The sequence below is a fragment of the Seriola dumerili genome, unplaced genomic scaffold (genome assembly GCF_002260705.1).
Source record: "Seriola dumerili isolate Sdu_G_001 unplaced genomic scaffold, Sdu_1.0 BDQW01000189.1, whole genome shotgun sequence".
Lineage (NCBI taxonomy): Eukaryota > Metazoa > Chordata > Actinopteri > Carangiformes > Carangidae > Seriola > Seriola dumerili.
Genome location: NW_019174444.1, coordinates 2,201,046 through 2,222,923, shown reverse-complemented (window position 1 = coordinate 2,222,923; position 21,878 = coordinate 2,201,046). Strand labels below are relative to the sequence as shown.

The following is a 21,878-nucleotide window of genomic DNA, read 5'->3' as shown; positions in this document are numbered from 1 at the left end:
TAAGCAACATTTTATTGCTGCAGTTGTTTGGGATGGAGTTCATTTTAACTGTTTCTATATATGACTTAAACCATAGACTGTATAACTAATGATTATTTTCATCATGGATTAATCTGATAATTTTCTTGATTAATCAATTGATTGTTTGGTTTGTAAAAATGAATAAAATAGTGATAAGAGGCCAAAGTTAGGCTATGCCTTCAAAATACAACCAACCAATCCAATGTTTTTTTTGGTCTAAACCTAAGAATTATTATAAATAGATTACTCAAGTATTATATTAAACTATTATTTGAATGGTTTTCCATTTTATCTCCTCTTATTCTATTTTGTACTTCAAAGAGGCAAATATTGTATTTTTTTAAAACGTCACTACATTTATGTTACAGCTGTAGTTATGGCTACGTTACAGATATAGATCTCACTTGCAAAATATTGCACATTGCTATAGACTTTAAAAATCCTTAAAATTAACTCCCTCTCATCCATCTGCAACACTACAATTCTACTCATTAGTTAATCCACCAGGAATGATAATCCAATATTAATGTGAATCCAATTAAATGTTCAATCCAAAACTTTTATTTGTAATGGAGCATTCTTATATTGAGTTACTAGAAGATTTAGTCAATCAATCCTAACAACATTAGTTCAGTTGTTGCTTAGAGGAGATCAGAAGAAGAAATATATAGTATAAATGATTTGGTGATATAAAACATTATATTTTCATCATGTAAAGTAGATGTTATAATAACAATTCATGTACAGACAGATGCTTTTATGTTTGGGAATGTAAAATCAGAATGATTAAAGGGTTAATTATTTATTGTTAAGCTCTATGAATGACTATTCTTAAGTAGTTGTATAGTGTACACAAAAAGGTAGATAACTCAAATGAATATAAGCATACAAAATGGTGCTGTCACCTTGCATTTATTTTCCTTTAACAAATGCACTAAAACTCCAAGTTTCTTCTCATCTTCAGTTGAAGTCCTGGCACCAAATCATCCACAGCCCAATGCTAATTAATCTCCCCATACAGGATCTCTGTCCTCGACATAATCCCTGTAGGTGAGTGGTCTTAGTTCAAGGTTGCAGCCCAAGAGTTTAATGGTGGAAGGCTTCTCCTCAGCGCTGACCAGCTGCCTGGCTGGAGAAAGTCATGGATTTCTGGGAAGGAGCTATAATTAACTGGTTGGCTGGGGACCAGGACAGGAGGACCCACCATATGGAGGTGAGGCCAGACAAATTGAGAAGCACTGGAGATGAGCACCATCCTCTGTTACACAGCAACAATGTACAAAAAGACTGAAGGAGGTCAGGTCATTTCATTATGTCCCCACCATCCTGAAACAATCTAGTTTTGTCCAGTCTCATGGAACTAAAATAAATTGGATCAGGATGAATTAGTTAGACGAGAATACTGTGTTAGTTTGGTAAAAACTGCTGAGAGTGAATAAGTGAGTGGCATCACTGGGCAAAATGTTGAAAATGGTGACATTGTAAGGAAGGAAACAGGCAACAATGATGATGATCACCCAGCTAGACTGCAAGGACTGAAATGAAAAAAACATGTGAGATTTTGAGGTTGTATAGGAGTCAGAGAGAAGAGAAACCAGACCAAACAAGCTCCTCTTCCACTAAGGTTCAAGGATTCAAGGCCACACAGCAAATTACCTGAGGTAATTTGAGAGCAGATAACATTTCTTAGAAGAAAAATGTATCAGGAAGTAAGTGACAGTTGTATTTCGACAACTGAGAAAGTGACAGTACTCAGGAAGCGGGGCCCAACAGTTGTGTTTGGCTCTGTACTCTACGTATGTACAGTGTTTCCATTTTATGCTAATTTATACATATAATCCACAACATTTCAGAGGGAAATATTGTTTTTTGACATCTTAAGTTCAAGTTTAACAAGATAAAAAACAAAATAACCTTATAAAATAGGCTGCAACATATTATTTACGATGTTGGCTTGTGACCCCTTATATAAAAGTGGTGTGTATTTAAGGTGCCTCAGATGTCTATGAGCTGTTAGCAGTCCCACCAAAGAGACATTTCCCTTTTAAACTTCTGAATCTGGATCTGAATACTTCTTCCACCACTTTGAATATTCACAGCGCAAACAATACAGCCCCAAAAGATTTGGGACAGTGCCTCGGACTAGGTTTTCTGCATGGTTCACCACGTTCAACTTCAGACTTTTTAGACCTTTTTAATCCAACATGCAATTTACACACAATTATATAGACCAAAGTATGAAAAATATCTATAAAAAAATCAGCACGGATGATATGGCCAGGGAGTTGTTAACCAAACGCATGTATGTATTAAAAATGACCCAGACTTGGCTAAACAATAGACAATGGATGGATAAAAAGATGAATGAATTATCCAATTAAAATAATAACCTATTTATTTATGATCCACATAATAATTTCAGAGGTCTGGAACAATAGTACTGGACTAGTTTTAGCTGAAATCACATACAAAATTATTATGCGATAATAATGATAATAATAATAATAATAATAATAATAATAATAATAATAATAATAATACAAATAATAATAATAATAATGGCTATCATAAGAAATACATAAATAAAGGAATTATATACAAAAGTAAATTATACAAAATAATTCTGTGTATATGAATAAAATGATTTATATTCATGTTTTCAGTCCTACACGGAGGTGGAGCCCACACACAAGCCACAACCCTGACGTCGTCATAGCAACGGCCCGCGGAGTAAGGGGACGCCTTGAGCGCCTTGTCATTGGTCACCCTTGGCTGTTGGTCTGCCCTAATCCTCCCTCTGATTTGGTACATCTACTGTCGCTCTTACATACTGCAATCTGATTGGTTGTTTTCGACATTCACGGCCCGCCTCGGCGAATAAGCTGTTGCAGCTGCACACAAGTCAGAAAAAAGCGAGCGGAGGAGGAGATGGTGGTACCACGATGTAAAGAGTAGAAACTCGGTCGTTTTTCGGAGTGAAAAGTTGTTTACTGTTGTCTACCGTTGTTGACTGACTTTATACGAGTTATACAAAGCTGGGGGAAATGTAGGAACTTCCTGGCCGCCGGTGTCGTTGCTTCACGATGGAGGAACCAGCGACAAGGCAAGTGATAAAACCGCGACTCGTTAGCTAACTTACCCGTTTACAGTTAAATATTGTTGGTTTGGAATCTGCGTAGTAATGTGAGGGATGGGTTTAACATAAAGAGTGATGTATAGCAAGTATGTGACACTTTAAAGTAAAAATAAATGTATATATACTGACAGTATTCTCCACAGAGAGTTTGAAATGTCCCTGTCAGACGGTGCCTCGGACGACGATATGCCCTTAACGTTACCCACAGAGGGCAGCCACAGTGGGAGCATCCGAAAGGTGCGACACCTGCAAACACACACGTTCAAAAACATATATACAAAGACACACACTACAGGTATGTGAGGTCTTGGGATGTACTGTCTCTGTCAAATTTGCAGTATTACAGCAGCAAAGTGCACACTACAAAGAAAGAAAAATGACAGTACCAAATACTTAAAAAATAAACAATATTATAGTATAATATGTATAGTTTAAATACTTAGATATAACAAAAAATTAGCAGCAGATAAGTGATATTGCAATTTTCCCAAGTTTTGAGATCAGCAGAGTCTCTGATGGTATTTCCCCAATACAGTGAAGGTGAATGCAATTTCATATGTGAAACTTAAAGCAATGAAAAATAGCAGCTATGTCTTTTGATAGAAACAATGGTTGAGGCTACAAGTAGGGTTTTTATATTATACATGTAGTGATTTTGGGGCTTATCTGTGCGTGTATACATTTTCAGGAGATTGATCAACCAGTCAGCTTATAGCTCAGTGATCCACAGTGTGTTGTTCAAGTTTGGGAGGTGTGCGTGTCACCTCCTCTGCAAACCTCTGCAACCTACAGTTACCCATTAAACCCCTCTTGGTGTTTGTGTATCTTCACAAAGTGTAATTCCAAATATACTTGATGAATGATGAATTTTTCAATACTTTTATCAACCACAAACAAAATCCATTCATCCCTACTGGGTGTGTGTAACAGCTGAAATCTCATAGGCAGGTGTCTCAAGGCCACAGCAGATAAAACCAAAACCACTAAACATAACTGGGAAAATATGTATTTTTAGAATTCGGTTCATCTGATCCTTTTAATTACCTTAAGATGTGGGTGTATTTGAAAAGCATGAATGGAGAAAATTAATGATCACAGACCTGGTGCCCTTAAGCACGGCACATCACCTTCTACTGCTTGACTGCAAAGAAAACTTATAAGTTGAAAAACAAGATGTCTGCTTAGAGAAAGTCTCACCTGGACAGGTTTTTGACACAGACTTTAACTGCACAGATGTCGAGCAGCCTCCATCCTCCTGCCCTCCTGATGGTGGAGCAGAGGAGGGAGCTCGGCCAGAAGCCTAATCCACACAGGCACTCTGAGGATTACTTGACGTGCGCATGCTAAACAAACACCTTAACTGGGTGAGAGGGAACAAGAAAGATAAAGGGAGAAAGAGTGTGAGAAAATGGGAAACGTCCACACGCTGTACAAACTGTCTGTAGGAGGGCTGGAGAAGGTGATGGAAGGAGCCACAGGGATAAGGAAAGGGAGTATTCAGCCTGTTTACAGTACGGCTGCTCCATCTGTCATGTTACTGTACATCTGTTTACCTTCTAAGTGTGAAACAGTGGGGCCTTGTATGATAGATTGCTGATTTTAGTGGGCAGACGTCTAACAATCAGCTGTGGGGAAGCTGTTGGGGTGTGGTTGGAAAAATACCTGTTGAAGTGAGATTTAAGAGGCCTTTAAATCTTCAGACAGATACAGAGCTCTGACATATCACAAACTCCTTTTTCTATTAAACATAATGTCCTGCTGGGGAGAAGCTTCTCCTCCTGCTGCACCACGTCAGATTATTTCCATCCTTAGCATCCACAAGGCTCTCCTCTCCTGAGCCCTCAGCTACCCCACATCTCTGACATGCTCTTTGACACACCCATCATCTATGGCATGCTTTTCTATCCCACATGGCCTTTTTTTTGCTTTGAAGTAAGGCTCTCAGGCAGCTTTCTGTCCAGCCTGTATTCTATTGCTACCAATAAGCTCTACCATTAAAATGCGATAACTCAATAACTCAATTATAAATGTGATATATTGTTATTGATAAACTCTATTTAACCACACATTTAGAGGATGTTATTGTTTGCTTTGCAGTCCTGGTTTGTTGTATATTGGGCCAGTATGGTACTTCTTACACTGCTCACTTTTATGACATTCATTATTCAGGCCTTCATCATTTCTGTTGCCTACTCTCTGTCTTTATTGCCTCTGCAGGGATGCGATCCTTTCGCCCAGACTCAGCGCAGTAAACTGCAGCACAGAAGAGCACGCATCAACCAGCAAATCAACAAGGAGATGCTAATGAGAGCCGGAGCAGAGAACTTGTTCAGGTGAGGCTGAATCACACTGCTGTTTTCCTTTATACCGCTCTGATGATCATATGATACATGGCGATATTTTGTGGAGTCAAAATGTATATAGTTTGGTATCAAAATGTTGACATTGCTCAGCCTTAGTTTCATCTGCTGAGTTGTCATCTGTTTTCCTGCTGCACATGTTCAGATAATGTGCATCACTACTTCACTGAGTCAGTGTGAAGATAGAGTCACCTGATTAATTAAAACAAGGGAAATTATGTTGGAAATAAGTGAAAATATACAGTCATATTGACATGTTTCTTACCTGCTTTTGAAAATGGATTTCAAAGCATAATAGTAGGGTGAAAAATTGTTAAGGGGTTTATCTTGTGAAGAGTTTGTCTGCTTTACTAGTTGTAATGCAGTAGGTAGGGATGTCATGATACTGGAAATTTGTTAGTCACAATCAGTACCATTGAAATTCTATGATTCTTGGTAACAGATTCCACACAGACACGCACACATCCCTTCATATAGTCAGTGTGCAAGGAGTTGTTTAAATGAACTAACATGGTGACATGGTGAAAGAGTCAAAGTTGTGTTTTGACGAAAGAGTAATGACAGTGGCCACCCAGTTCATGTGATGAGCTGTCGCTATGTTAGCCTAAACAAGCTAATGCTAGCGTTTGTGAACATTGTGTATGGAGCGTTGTAGCTGTCACAATAACAATAACAAACAATAACATTTCAGGACATGAACATTTTGATGATATGCTGTAAATAACCAGTTAACAACTGATCCTCCTTTCATTTTAAATGCTCTGTGGCACTGTTTGCATACCAGATTTTGGTCATCTATAACTTGTCTTCTGACTTGTCTCTGATGATCTTCTTTGAACCCAGTGACTCTTGGCAAGTTGTAGTGGACCTGTTGCTGCACCTGCACTTTCCGTTGCCATTCCACGTGTTGTTGTTATTGCTACTATGTCTGCCTTCTTCTTCTCCTTCCCTTTATGTTTAATGTACTAGATCTAGTAGAATACTTGTAGGGTTATTATTCTGCCCTCATCAGGCCTGGAAGAATCTCCAGTGCCATTACATTTTCTGATTTTTGGTGTTGACTTGCTACCAAAGTGTCAGTTCTCGTGACATCACTAGTAGTAAGATGGACCCATTGTTCATGGTTACTTTGTCTCGTCAGCTCCTCCTCTAAGATGTAGTGATAGATGCTATTCAGGTCTCCTCTGTGTTGGTTGCTCATTGTTAACTTGTTGGCTCTGTCACATTTGTGGTTCAGTCCGGTGATGGGAAAAGGTCAGAGATCACTCCCCTCCTAAACAAAACACACACACACACACACACACACACACACACACACGCACACGCACACACACACGCACTCACCAGCACCACCCAGTTTTATGGTTCTGTTTGTGTTCACTGTGTGTAAACATGCATGTTTATGTGTCTGTCTGCTTCTGTGTCTTCTCTGTGTTGTGAACGTTTGTGTCTCCTCTTTCTTTTTTTCATATTTCGTATATTCTTTGATAGTAATCGAACACTGCTTACTTCTGCAGCACGAGCACCAACAGTTAATCACCAGAATGAACTGTGCTCGCTTTGTGTTTTAAGCAGCAGGCTGTCATTCACACAGCATGCAAGAGTTTTATTGGTTAAGAAATGAGGGAAATGAAAAAAGAAACGATGGCAGAACATCAAAGTGTTCTCTCTGAGAACATTAACATCATCTTTATCCTCTCCAGCGTCTCTCCATCTCTCTGTGCCTTTGCCTTTTCCCTCCCCCTTTCCTTCTCCTTAACTATTTCTCAGGCTGTGCATGTTTGTACGGATTCTGAAAGTATACATGTATACATGTAATATATGTGCATACATTTGATCTCCACTTTTGTCATAGCAGTTTTGAGAATTGTAGTGCAATAGTCTGAAAACACATTTGCAGAGGAGTCACTGCCTCTCCCTCATGAACTCGTAAAGATTCAACTTTGGAGAAGAAGGAGGAGCCACTTAATTAAAGAAAGGACATACTTTCTGCCTCCTTCTTAGTGTCGTGTCAGAATTTAATAAGATCAACAGAGAAAACAACAGAGTCTTTAATTAAAAGACAACCAAGGGCACCCCTCACTATCCTCCCAGGACATGTTGGGCTTCAACTAATCAACTTTCCCACTTTCTCTGGGATAGATGGATGATAGAAAACAGGGCAAATACCTACCATTACTGTCATTGTTGTCTCAAATATTATATTCTATAAAATCACAGGCAAAGTGGAAAATATCTCTCATATATTTCCAGAGTCCAAGACTTGACTCTACGTAACCCAAAGATATTAGTTAACAAGGATGTCAGACTAAAACTGAAACAGTTAGTCCATTCATGTATTATTCTGGAAAATAACTATTTTGATTGTCAGTTAATTGTTTTTCAGGCAAAACACTCAAACATGAACTCTTTCTAGTGTTGATTTACTGTTTTTGCCTTATGTGATAGTAAACTGAATGTCTTTGGGTCTTTGAACTATTGGTTAAACAAAAAAAAAGTAATTTGAAGACATTTTCTTGGGCTTTAGAAAACTGTGGTGGGCAATTTTATTTTACCAAATACAGTATAATGACTTGTTGTAATAATTGTAAGTCCAGCCAAATATAAAACAGTAAAAGTCCTCACATTTGAGAAACTGAAACTAGTGACTGTTTCTGACTTTAACAATTAGTTAATTATGTTAATTTAGTTGTTAGTTTGGACTAAATCTTTAACAGGTAGGGATGTTTTTTCCTTTCTCTTGGCCGTCTCTCTCTCTCTCTCTCTCCCTCTCCAGCTCCACTTTTGACTGGTTTCAGGCTGTTATCCTAAAAGGTGATGACTCAGTTTAGGGGAAATAAAACAGGTCCTCCTGCCCTTTCTGTTGGGATGGTGGGTCACAGAGACAAAGAGGACCCCCACACAGCCTGCCGGCCTGTAATCAGCTGGCTTTGTGTCCGCCTCCCGTCCTGTTCCCATGCAGAGAGAGACGAAGCCCTGGCAAGCTCATCCCCCACTTATTTGTCTGGCACTGTCAGACTTTTTTTTTTTTTCTATCCTCCCCCTTTCCGGTCAACTGGAATAGTACACACACACATACACACACACACATACACACACACACACACACACATACACACACACACACACACACATACACACACACACACACACACATACACACACACACACACACACATACACACACACACACACACACATACACACACACACACACACACATACACACACACACACACACACATACACACACACACACACACACATACACACACACACACACATACTGTACACACACACATACACATACACAAGCACACACAACAAAACATCTCGCTTTCTTTTTCACTTCACTCACTCTGAAACTGTTGTGGAATTGGGTCGTGGTATGAGTAGCGGTGGGTGATGGGGTGGGAGTGTTAAGATGCTAATTACAGATGAAAGATGGGTTGTAACTCATCAGGGCTCGTGATTGGCTGATGAAGACGTCATGTTGTGTGCTACACAGTGTATTTCTCTGTGGGAATTCAGCTGAGGGACAGTAACTAGTTTAATCCTGGTCCTCATGTCAGTTAATTACAAAACTATGATAAGTTAGGTAAAACAACTTGTTTTCAGCCTCTCTGATACTTTCTACTAAGAGTTAGTTCTCCCCTCAAAAGCTGCAGTGTGTTGTGCGTGCAAGTGGGTGTGTGTGAAGGGGATATTTGGCAGCCCATTTAAAGCTGACTAATCAGATTGCCCTTGGCTTGATCCTAGATATAGGTGTGTGTGTGTGTGTGTGTCTGTGTGTGTGCGTGCGTGTGTCTGTGTGTGTGTGGGAAATCGGGAGGGAGTGACGGAGGGAGAGGTGAATGTAAAGTGGTCTAACTGGACAGATTAACATTATTTAAAAGGAGCTCAGAGGTGAGCTTCAGCTGCGTGTTTGAGCCCAGTTTGGTCATGTGATTAGAGAATCACATTTTTCAGGTTGTGCAGAGGTCACTGATTGTCCTGACTGAAGCAAACAATGGTAAAAAGTTTAACCCAAAAGCAAATCTGCCTCATATGAGGTCTGGACAATTTATCATGTTTCATCATATTTACTGTACATATTCAGTATGTTCAGTATTCATTATGTACAATAATGTTTAGTTCAGTTTTTGTTTATGTAAGATGTTCTGTACTGTGTCTGACAAAAGCCAGAGTATCAACTGGCGGCTTTTTTAAAGTCAAAGGTTGTAATATCTTCAAAAATGTATAACCCTTATTTATTTGCTTGGGACTGATACAGTACACATAGACAAACTGAAAACAGCCTGGCATAGTTTTTATAGCAGATGCTAACTTGCAACACCTGTCCCTAGAAGGGCTTTTGTGAAAATAACACAATGTGAAATACTATAAAACTCACAACAACTAATGAAAATTAGGCATGAGTACAGGTTTGTTGTTGATAGTGCCGTAGTTAAACGCTGTGTCTAATGGAAAAAAACATTTAATTTTTAATGAAAAATAGTGTTAAAAAGTGTGAGCATTGGAGTGAGAGCACCTGAGAATAACTAGCTGTGATACAAACACTGGTTACATTGAACATGTGTCTAATTAGAGAGTGTTAAACGTGGAGGGCAGGATGCAGTCTGATTTGGTAAAAGAGAATAGAGCTGACTCTGTGTGTGTCGTGCCCTCACTGGAGTGATGACACTAATTTCAAGGAATAGTCCACTGATTATATGCTCAGAGAAAAATGAAAGAATACAATTTTCCCAGATGGAGAATCCATGAAGAAAATCTGACATTTAAGTGAGCTTAACTGTATTATTTATCTATGACCCATATCTGAGCCACACCTTGTTAGTTCTATGATTTTGTGAGTTTCTGTTTATCTTTCCTCCTCAAATCTTCGACTCCATGATGCGTCTTGATGACTCACTCAGCACCAAGACCTTTAATCTTTCCAATTATTCGATGAAAGTGAGAAACTTTGAAATAAAGAAAACTCTATCACTGTTTCCTGCATCTAGTATTCGTCTATTCTGCTTTACTGAAATCGTTATTTTGTTTTTTGTTTTTTTTCATTATTTCTTCCATTTCTGCTTCTCAACCTCATCTTGTTTGTGCTTGAGGCTCAAACGACTCAGTCTCGTTGTGTCACTGAGCCAGTGAAATTTAATGATTGCATAATTAGGGGGATTTTCTTAGCCACTTGTCCAACAAAGTGTATATCATTAGTTACCATGGTAACCCATTGATGCCTCAGATTTCCAGGAACACTGTGTTGTTCATCTCTGCCCCCACCACAGGAGTGTGAGCTGGCTTTACGCAGCACTGAGACCCTCCCCCTGTGTTGAGAGGAGTGGAGAGTCTTGGACTGAATGAACAGAGGATGATGGAGGAGTTGGTGGAGAGAGAGAGAGAGATGCATACATTTAAGACAGGCTTGTTGTGAAAGGAAAGTCCACTGCTTAGTGTGTGTATTGTGGTTTGGTGGAAGAGTTGCTTAACATCCACTGCAAAATTACACCTGCATGTTCAGCAATGTAATGTCCCAGATATAATAGCAGCTAATTTATGTTTTTTTTCCATGGTTGAATTATGGTATATAATTACTACAGAAATGTCAAATATCAAATTCATATCTCATTATTTTTCATTCTCAAATTACAGAGACAACATTGGTAACAAATGCACGTGCCACAGTTACTGTATATAGAAAGCAACAAAGTGATACTGTTTGATTTTTTTTGTTTGTTCTCGTCAGACACTGATTATTATCATCATATAACATTCAGCTTAACTCCTGAGTTTTAAATTTACATTTTTCAGTTAGTGTATAAAATGCCAGAAAAGAGCAACAGAAACCGTATCATTTGAAGCTGAATAGAGAGTGTTTCTCAGTTTTATTGTTAAATCCAAACTTGTTGATTTTTTTTTTCTGGTTGATCAAGTAATTGATTAGTCAAGTAATCATTAAAGCACTCATAAGCTTTATGTAATGATTTCTACTATATTAATTTACAATGATAATTTTAATTTTGTATGAGAATTCAGCAGCTGCTTGCTGATTTATGTATTTTATTGTTATAATGGTTCATTTTCTGCATTAATTGCAGCGTTGTTGTTTTTTTTTATCAGAAGCTGAACTCTAAACGGATATAAATTATTTTGAGTGTGGACAATTGCAGTTTCTGATTCTTTAACACAAGAACTGATAATAAGTAACCTACATATATAATAGGATCCAAAGGGGTTGAATATGGGGTATGGTATAGAACTTACTTTATGACAGTTTTCTGGTTGTTTAGGAGGTTTGTGTGTCTCCTGCTCAGCGGCAAGACTTCTGACTTGGCTGATTTGGTGTAAAGTCAAACTAACTCACATTTTCTCCTGTCAAATTTAAAACTGATGTGTGCTGTATTCTGTTATAGTCTGTTTTGTTAGAGTAAATGAAGGGAAGACATCTGACAACAGGTGTGTGTGTTTTATTCTGTAGAGCGACGACCAACAACAAGGTGAGGGAGACTGTCGCTCTGGAGCTCAGCTTCGTCAACTCCAACCTGCAGCTGCTGAAGGAAGAACTGGAGGAGCTCAACAGCAACATGGAGGTCTACCAGACAGACAGGTAGACAGTTCTGACTCACACACAGATCAGAGTCTATTTATTATTCATCCCAAGCATTCCAGGCCACACTCATTAGACTAATCAGAATTATAATAGGTGAAAACAAGCATCCATTTCTCTTGAGTGTATGTGCTCCTGTAGCATTTATCTTATGTTTTGTCTGGTTATCAGTCCTTCAAAGGAATCTGTGTTTGTGTGTGTGTGTGTGTGTGTGTTTGTAGTCTGTCACAGCTTGGAGATCTTTCCCTGTGCAGCCCGGGTCATGGGAGGGATAAATCCCCTGATTAGAGTGTCATTAATGACCCCATGGCGTGTTGTGCACGTTTGTGTTCACTGTGAATGGGAGGAAGTGACTTGGGGGGTGTCGGAGCCGTAAGGGTTAATACTTGGCTTTAGCTTTGCTTATTAGTGGGATGAAGCACTGAGTAGTGAGCCTGCTGTGTCTGAAGACAAGCAGATGGCAGTGCTCACTTGACTGTGGTTGAAACCCGTGTGTGTGTGTGTGTTGGTTTTGACGTAGTGTAACTGGTGACAGATTACACACAAACACATACTGTATTTATTTCTTTTCAGTGAGGCTGTCAACGTTCCCATGATCCCACTCGGCTTAAAAGAAACCAAAGAGGTGGACTTCACTGTTTCTATCCAGGTGACGACAGAATCCAGCTGTTCACATTTCACCCACATCATTTATCTCATTTTTACAGAAAAAATAAAGACTGATTTTATTAGACACTATTAGAACAAGTAGTGAAGGAATATTGTTAAGCTTATTGGTGTTTGACCTTTGACCCTAATTTTAAAGACAATATATCAGACATCATTTAGCCTGATTTATTTGTTTGTATAAACTGAATTAACTTCACATCCACCAATGTTTTTGCACTCCTGATTAATTATAAAAAGTTATATTTTATCATAAATGCTGTTTTATGAATAAATGCATGTTTGTCAAGCCAAAGCTTGACAAACATATAGGAGTTTGTGTTAGAGTATTTTCACTGCACAAGTTTAAAGTGAGGATTTTAAAGTGATTCTAGTGGATGTGGATTTTTTTCTCAGTATGCATGCATGGATGCATCACAATGATCAAGCTAAAACAACAGTTTGTCTTCTTAATTTGTCATTCTCCTGTCATGTTTGTGCTATTGAGGAGCAAAGCTTAATACATACTGTGAAATATGTACAAGTGCACAAAGGTTTTCAGTTGCTGCGAAACTGATTTATCATCACGTCATGTCTGTCTCCTCTCACAGGACTTCATCTGTGAGCACTATGGAGAGGACAGCTCTCTGTACGACAAGGAGATCAAAGAGCTTATGGAGCTCAGACAGGTTAATAAATTCAATCATTCAACTTCATACAAAACAAACATTCACCTGGTTAAGTATTAGATCCGGTTTTATTAAGTTAGATGTGGAAAATCAGTGTAGACTACCTCCAGGCAGCGATAGAGAAACTGTTGATGGAGAAAAAAACGTACGTGTAGGAAACTTTCAGTCTGTTTGTGATGTTAGATGTATATCTGTGTGTGTTGTCTGTGGGTCAGGCCATGCGTACACCCAGTCGCAACCAGGCTGGTCTGGAGCTGTTGATGGAGTACTACAACCAGCTGTACTACCTGGACCAGCGCTTCTTTCCTCCACACAGGAACCTCGGCGTTCACTTCCACTGGTAAGATATGAACACTTTTCATTTTTCAGCCAGTAACTCTGCTTTATTTGTTAGTTTGGGGTCTTCCAGGGTCTCCACATGAGTAAGAAGCAGTTGGGCATCATTTCATGTGTTTCAGTCCTTTGATGTAAAGACAAATTCATACAACATTAACTTATAAGTTCAGTTGTAGAATTTCAAGTCTTTTGCCGTCTCTCAGGTACGACTCTCTGACAGGCGTCCCGTCGTGCCAGCGTGCGCTGGCCTTTGAGAAAGGAAGCGTGTTGTTCAACATCGGTGCTCTGTACACACAGATCGGAGCACGGCAGGACCGCTCTGCCACAGCTGGAATAGACCGAGCTATAGATGCCTTTCAGCGAGCTGCAGGTACTGAAACACAAATCTGAATGTGACACTAGCTCTGTTCACTTGTTTTGGGAGACTACACAGTTAAGATGTCCAGTTGAACCTGTTCACCTTCTGTGCTAAATTGTACATTTTGTTCATATTTAATTTATTTACACACATTAATCTATGGCTTAATTTTTAACCAGTTGTCAACTGGTTAAAGGGGTCCATCACAGTTTCCCCACAGTTCAAGAAAATGTCAAAACACAAAATTCAATTTACAGAGATTTAACAGATAAAATCTTCACATTTCAAAAGCTGGAACCAGAAAATGTTACTTTGATAAATTTAAACGAAACTTAAAATCGTTGTTGATAAATTTTCTGTAAATTGACTGATAAAATTAATCAACCGTCAGGATGGCAGAAGATTTGGTCACCATCTTTTTATCATACTGTCTGTCCCTGAATTTAATGAATAGGGCATCTTTATGGCAATATAAGATTTCTATATTCATTTATTATATTTATTATGTACGCATCTTCTTTTTCCATCAAATTGATGAAGTAACCTTGGTTCTGGCAGTTGTTTTATTTTCTAGATTTTCCAAAAACAGACGTTCCCGTCCAGTTATTATGTTTATATATAATTTCAGTTGATTCCTGGAAACTGCACTTTACCATGATTTCCTGTTTATTGATATTAAAACATAAAATTTCATAAAATGGGATTTTATCCATATTACATCCAACGTTCACAGCCATTTCTTTCCGTGTGTATTTAGGTGCGTTTAATTACCTTAAGGAGAACTTCTCCAACGCGCCAAGTCTGGACATGAGTGGTCCGTCGCTCTGCATGCTGGTCCGGCTGATGATCGCCCAGGTGCAGGAGTGTGTCTTCGAGCGCGTCACGCTCACGACACAGGACATACACTTTACTTCTCAACTCAGCCTGGCACAGGAAGCTGCACGCGTGAGCACACACGTCTCTTTATTTGTCTGTGTTGCTTCTGTTTACATCCTGCGATACTCAGTCTGAACGTACACGCGTGTCCTGCAGGTGTCGGACGTCTACTTGTTGGTGCAGCAGACCATGACACAGCCTCTGATGAAGGACTACGTGCCCTTCTCGTGGGCGTCCATGGTTCAGGTCAAATCTGAACACTTCCGTGCTCTCTCACACTACTACACTGCTGTTGCCCTCTGTGACCACATGTGTAAGTAAAAACTACTAAGTAAAAAACTTGAAATACATGTAATTCATTTATTTATTTTATTTTATTTGGCAAGAAAATTAAAAAAAATAATGTAACATACATAGATATAAAACAAATGAGCAGTAGAAGTGAGGAGCTCCTCTCAGAATGAATGCTATTTGTTTATATTGCTAAATAAGTGATGGAAAAATTTTGTACTGATATTATGGATCAGGTTTTGTAGTGCAGTCTTTGCTCTGCGCAGGACAGTTGTGAGTATCTACATACATTATAACTTTTGTTTATCTTCTATAGCTCCTGTAGCATCTGCTGAGGAGAAGGAGCAGCATGAGGAGGAAGCAGAGAAGGCTTTCCTCCAGTTCTATGTCAGCACTCCTCCAGGGCCGTCGCTCAGCCAGGTCCTACAAGACCCTGAAAAGAGACGAAAGCTTGGTGAGTTCATGTGAATCAGTTGCGTGTTATCTGGTCCAGATATACAGCAGTGAACCATCTGTCGTTACAAAGGACGCAAGGCACCAGGTAGCTGCTGGTACAATGAAAGTCAACTTTGTGCACACATGAGGGAAGAAATGTCCAAAGGAAGTTTTATAATTTTGCTATTTTGGGTCAATTATTTTCACATATTTAAAAAAAGAAATCTCTTCTTACTCGTGTACAGGTAAAGCTCACTTGCGGCGTGCAGTAATTAGACACGAGGAGGCGATGCGTGTCCACGGTCTGTGTAAGATCCTGAGGAAGATGGACATTCTGCAGGACGTGCTGTCTCTCACACACAAACGCTCTTTGGACAAGTACTCCGAGCTGGACCGAGAGGATGACTTTGATGAAACCGCAGAGGCTCCAGAGATACAGTGTAAGACGCTTCTATAATATTCAGTAGTCAATGATATTCAATCTATGATGAAATGACAGGAAGTGATTTTTGGTTTCTTGTGTTGATAGCTCAAACCCATCAGAAACCAGACATCACTCCAACCAACTTCTCTACAGTGCAAGTTACTGACATCTTCCAAAGACTGGTAAATACACACTGCAATGAAGTTTAAAATAAACTGTAGCACCTACTGGTACTTGAGTTGAGGAGGACTCCTGTCTGTGCTGCAGGGGCCTCTGTCAGTGTTTTGTGCGCGGGCTCGTTGGGGCCCGGTGCGACTGATCTGCCTGCAGAGGAGAGAGGGCGGCCTGGGCCTCACACTCAGAGGAGACTCCCCCGTCCTGGTGGCAGGAGTCATACCTGGAGGCTGTGCAGCGGTAAGACGAAATCCACTGACCTGTTACTTCATCAGTCACAGCAGCACTGATCCTCTCCTCCATGTTCTCCAAAACTGTCAGATGGCTGGAAGCAGGTCAGACAGATGTTACTCAAAGCAGAACATCTGCACATTTTGAGGAAGGTTCTGAGTGAAAGTAAAAGCCAGTTATTTACTAGTGTTTATTTTGATGATTGGGAAAAAAAATCAGATCAATAATTAGGAAAATCTTGGTTGAGTTTTTTTTTTTGAGGGATTATTTGTATAATTTGAAGATCATTTGAATTTTCTCTCTTTCTATTTCTTTGTTTGTTGGTTTAAATTCGTATGGACATAAAATCAATCTGAAAATCAATTTAAACTAAATTAAATGTTAATCTGCTCCTCCTATCTTAATCAAAACATTTTTTCCGGTAAAATCTGGAAACATTGAGTTTTATGTTTAATCTGCCTTAAAATCAGCTTAAACACAATTTAAGTCTTTGTGTATTTAAGATGCAATAATTCATTCCTGACCAATCCAGGGTTTAAAGGTGACACCACAACACATTTATATATGAATTCATGTAAACTTTTTAACTCTTGCACCACATTGTGCACATAGTGAAGTTGGACGCCAACACCAGACTTTAACATATAGCAATAGTCGGCCTGTACATGTGGATGATGATTGGCTGCAGAATTTACAGTTGAAAATGTATTACTCAATTATCAACAGTGTAGAAAATGCAATAAAAATGCATTACTTTTCATTTCTGTTCTGATGTGTGTTGTACAGGAGGCAGGACTGAGGGAAGGAGACTACATCGTAGCAGTGGACGGACAGGACTGTAAATGGGCCAAACATGGCGAGGTTGTCAACATGCTGAAGAGCTGCAGTGAGAGTGGGGTGGAGCTCAGTGTTGTCACTTTACACTCACATGATACACAGGTACTTATGTGTGTTTGTTGTTATATCAGTGCCTGCTGTTTCAATGTATGCATGCTTACCTTTTTGGTGACCAGGACATTACCTGTGTGTCAGCAGGTTTGTGAGCGAAGGGCCATCATGCTGTCCAACTGTGGCGATAAAGAAAATGCTCGGCAGCGCCTGCTGGGCGCGGCTAAGGGCCAGAGCTCCGCCTCCCTGCTGAACTGGAACAGAAAGAAGAAGAGAGAGGGCAGCAGCGTCACCAAGAGACTAGGAAGCACTTTCAGTCTGTCATTCGGAAGCATCAGAGACGCTGAGGACATGTACTGAGACATGACTGCCGAGGAACTGCTCAGGGAATCAGTGGAGCACACGGTACGATGACGGCTGCAGACAGACTGATGCTAAGTGCTGCACCAATAACACAAACTCACAACCAGAGGTCTGATCTACCAACAAAAAGCACAAATTTAAATGTTGATCCTGGCTCATATTTTGCTTAAGCACAGTCCAGTTTGTTATATGGAAGCGTACGCACCAGGTAGAAAACCTTGTAGCACGTAGCTTTTTGCAAATGTTTACCTTGCAGGAATGAAGAGGGTGGAGCTTACTATTGCTACGACTCAGAGCAGTAGAAACTGTGGTGAAGAGTCTAAAGCTGTGTTGACACAGAACACGAGATGCAGGGCAAGATGTGAGTGGACGTGATGTTGAGCTTGCATGTTGCATGTTCAGCCAACAAGTCACGCTGCCCCGCCTTGCGTGGCGTTGCATTTCCATCACCTTTCCCTGCTTCCATCATAGTTTTGTGGTTCAGTCATTTTGAGACAAAACTCGGCTTGTTAAGTTTACAGGCTGCCATGTTATTGCTCTTGCATCACTCTGTACAATGACACTAACGTGACACTACAATGACGTTAAAAACGAAATTTTTTTGATGCAGATATTGTCGTCGACTTCTCTGTGAGACAGGGAGCTATGAACAGTCAAAGAATATTTGAGCCCAGCATCAAGTCTTAAGGATCCTTCGAGCATGTGAATATTGAGATCTGATAGGTCCATAAACTTTTTTTAAAACCAGATTCACACTAGTTCCTCTGATCTGGATTTATCAAAAAAAGGAGTTCAATGGCAACACAAACACACACACACACACACACACACACACCAGGAGTCCTGTGATGCAAACTCTTGGTCAGGCCTCAGTGACAGTGATATACTATTCTCTTATTTCTAGCATCCGTGATTTAGAAAAACATACACGTTATCATATTAGCTCCCTGTATTAACACATGTATAATATACCCTGACTACTTCTGGTATCACAGAGCTATATAAATAAACCCAGCTGGAAAAATTTATTGTGAAAATTAAGGAAAACGTTACTTAAAGTTCCTTTAATCAACTTTACATAAGATTATGTAATTTAGCATTAATGGAACTGAGGGCGAAGCAGCATCAACAAACTAGTAGCACATTTCTTATGTCTTATTTTATCCTGAAGTCGTCACAGAGTCCTGCAACAGGCTCCTGTGTTTCACCACTGAAGTGCTCCAAAAGCTTTCTGATGGATTTGGATCAGATCATCCACCAATACTTTACTACAAGTATCACATCTGTTTTTTTTTTGGTTTTCATTTTGTCAGATTTGTGGATTATTAAGCACTCCAGAGGTTTTGATCTAAAGTTTTGTAGTTTGGGTTTTTAACGCAGCGTGGACAATGAACAACTACGAAGTTCTGACCTGATGATACTGAACATGAAACTCACTGAGAGGTTGTGTATTTGTTGTGTATTTGACATAAAATGCGACACTGAGAGATAGAGAAATTTGTATCTATTGTGTTTTTTAATGGTTTCCTGTTAAAGTCCAGCCACTGTACTGTATGTTACAGTCAGCCAATGTTAGGATCTGTAGATGAGGAGAAATGTTTGATTAACATTGTTTGAACTGTTTTGTAAGATTTTGATACAACTAGAATGATAAGAAGTTTAGCACATTATTGTTTGGTCCAGCTGCAAGTGAATGCTGCGTGATTTTCTTTTATATGATGCTTGTGCCATGGTGGTCCACAGTCATGAGTGCAGGAAGCCAGAGGTGGCAAACATGATTTAGATTTGAAGGAATCAAACTTGTCATGTCATGATCAAAAAACTCAACTAAAATCTTTCCTGATGCTCTCTGGCTTCCTGTACTTCAGTGTTATGTCTCTACTGTGTATGTGTGTGTGAGAGTGAGTAAATGTTTGACAAGGATGTTGTGAAGAGAAATAATTTTTTCATTCTCTTTGTGTTTTTCACTGAATATCTGACCATCCCTGACAACTCTGTCTAGGGATTTGCACAGTATTATTTTCATATATGAATACAATAAAAGTGAGAAATGAATAACTGTGTCGATGTTAAAGAGGTTACTGAGAACTACCTTAAAAATTATAATACACATTATAGTGTACAATAAGTGCAACAGCAAACAGGTATATTAACAGCTGTTATTTTATACCTTGCTTTTTATGACTTTTTATCCCTTAATATACTGTGACATTTTTTATGCCTTACTTTATTATGACTTTTTATGCCTTACTATACTATGACGTGTTATACCTTACTATACTGACATTTTTATGTCAGATACATACAGCAACATATACAGTTAGCAGGACAGGAGAGGAAGTTATCGCTTTAAAGCCATTTTAACTGCATTTAGTAAAATGGATCAGAGAACTGCTCAAACGCTGGCTCTGTACTATAAAAAACAGACTCTTTTACAGTCTTAAATTGCTACATGCAAAATATGATTTATTTTTTTTTTTAGGAGCACTAAGGGGCAATATAACCAAAGGAAAAGTTGACTGACAAAGCGCCTACATATCACTTCAGTTATTTGGCATAAAAAAACATTTTCAGTGGAAATTGCTGTGAAACTGCTCATCCAGTCTTATCTAGTCTAATGTAATATAATGCATTTTCTGATAATCAGGGGAATACTTATGTGTTTGAAAGCATCCTTTACCTGTGAACGGAGCTTGTGGACACTATTGCACGATGGAGCAAACACAAGGAGAAACGTGGCAGGTTTCCTTGGACGTGGACGTCCTCTTGAGGAGACAGTCTTGGGGATTGAGTCCTCCTCGTCCTGGCACTGAAATAAATCAACAGTGTCAAGTACAGAAGTAAAAATAATGCTGAAAAATAAAAGCTGCTGCAAAAGGTCTCTGCTGACCTACGATGTGTGAACGAACTAAAATCTCATCCAGTGTAAGAGCACCACTCTGGTGTCTTGTCATTTATATAATCTGGTTAGATTCATACTGTACATACCTTCAGGGTGACGTCCTCACGTATCACAGAGTCAGGTCTGCTTTCACAGCAGCCCTGACATCTTCATCAGGACACATCTTAGGCCAACGTTTGTAGAATCTGACTTTGTCACCCCCCGGTGGAGGCATCAGTAAAGTGCACACTGCAGATTACAACTGAGATCTGAGAATGCAACATCACTGATTAATCAGGTTGTATTCCCAGATCTCAGTGATTAAAGTGGTGAGTATAATTATAATAACAGACAAGGGCGATGGCCAAAACTATGGAAAAACCCCAACCCTCAACACCTTAAATGTTTGTACCGCATCAACTCAGAGGACACAGTGAGACAAAGCTCACACAAGATGAGCACAAAACTCATAAAAATATCTTCTCCAGTCACAGTTTAGTGACCAAAAACAAAAACACCACCTGTCCGTGTTTCCTAAAGGCAAGTAAAACCCAGATCATGTTGGAAAGACAAGTGCACGTGTGACAGTGTGATTCAAACAAACTTTACTCGAGCGTCACAGATCTGTGCGACAGAGTGGACACGAAAACTATGGTGATCGCTGTAACACTGATTATTGAAAAGGACCGATTTGCTTTCATTCATTTTTGTGACGATTTGTCCTTTTACTGTGGGAATTAGATGCAGGGTCGATTACAATCACTTAGACCAGTGGTTCCCAACCTGTGGGCAGGGGCAACAAAGGTATTACAAATGGGCCGACAAATCATTTGCCAAACAGTACAATTTTGGTAAAAAATATATAATTATATAAAAAAAAAAGAATAAAAATATACAAATAATGTTTTTAAATGTTTTCTAACAAAATTATGTTTAAAAACTGTTTAAATTCTCCTCATTGTTTCTTTTTCCTTCTCGTTATAAAACCTATCACTGTGATTAGCCACTAATAGGAAGACAAGTAACCTCCCACCCATCAAAACAAAAAAGAAACATTGGGCTTCCCCTGCTTTCTGTTCAGTCCTGAATGTTCAGTCATTACATTTCAGTCACTGAGAAGTGTTTGTTTGGCCTCCGTGCCGTTATGTGGTCAGATGTGGGCTGCCAAC

General features: G+C 39.3%; 1 protein-coding gene across 1 annotated transcript; it reads left to right on the top strand.

Moving 5' to 3' along the window:
* The first annotated feature begins 3,104 nt into the window (after window positions 1–3,104).
* On the top strand, window positions 3,105–18,095 carry rhpn1 (rhophilin Rho GTPase binding protein 1). The gene is made up of 16 exons (XM_022753090.1): window positions 3,105–3,128; window positions 3,305–3,394; window positions 5,375–5,490; window positions 11,990–12,118; window positions 12,692–12,767; window positions 13,375–13,452; window positions 13,668–13,792; window positions 13,992–14,158; window positions 14,904–15,091; window positions 15,179–15,335; window positions 15,630–15,767; window positions 15,994–16,188; window positions 16,278–16,354; window positions 16,440–16,586; window positions 17,364–17,516; window positions 17,613–18,095. The coding sequence occupies exons 1-16, from the start codon at window positions 3,105–3,107 to the stop codon at window positions 17,823–17,825; spliced, it is 2,073 nt and encodes a 690-aa protein (XP_022608811.1). The 3' UTR covers window positions 17,826–18,095.
* Window positions 18,096–21,878: the final 3,783 nt, after the last annotated feature.

Coding starts and splice junctions, on each gene's coding strand:
- rhpn1 (XM_022753090.1), top strand. CDS start 3,105: ATGGAGGAACCAGCGACAAGGCAA. Junction 3,129..3,304: donor AGGAACCAGCGACAAGGCAA/GTGATAAAACCG, acceptor CTCCACAGAGAG/TTTGAAATGTCCCTGTCAGA. Junction 15,092..15,178: donor TGGCACAGGAAGCTGCACGC/GTGAGCACACAC, acceptor CGTGTCCTGCAG/GTGTCGGACGTCTACTTGTT.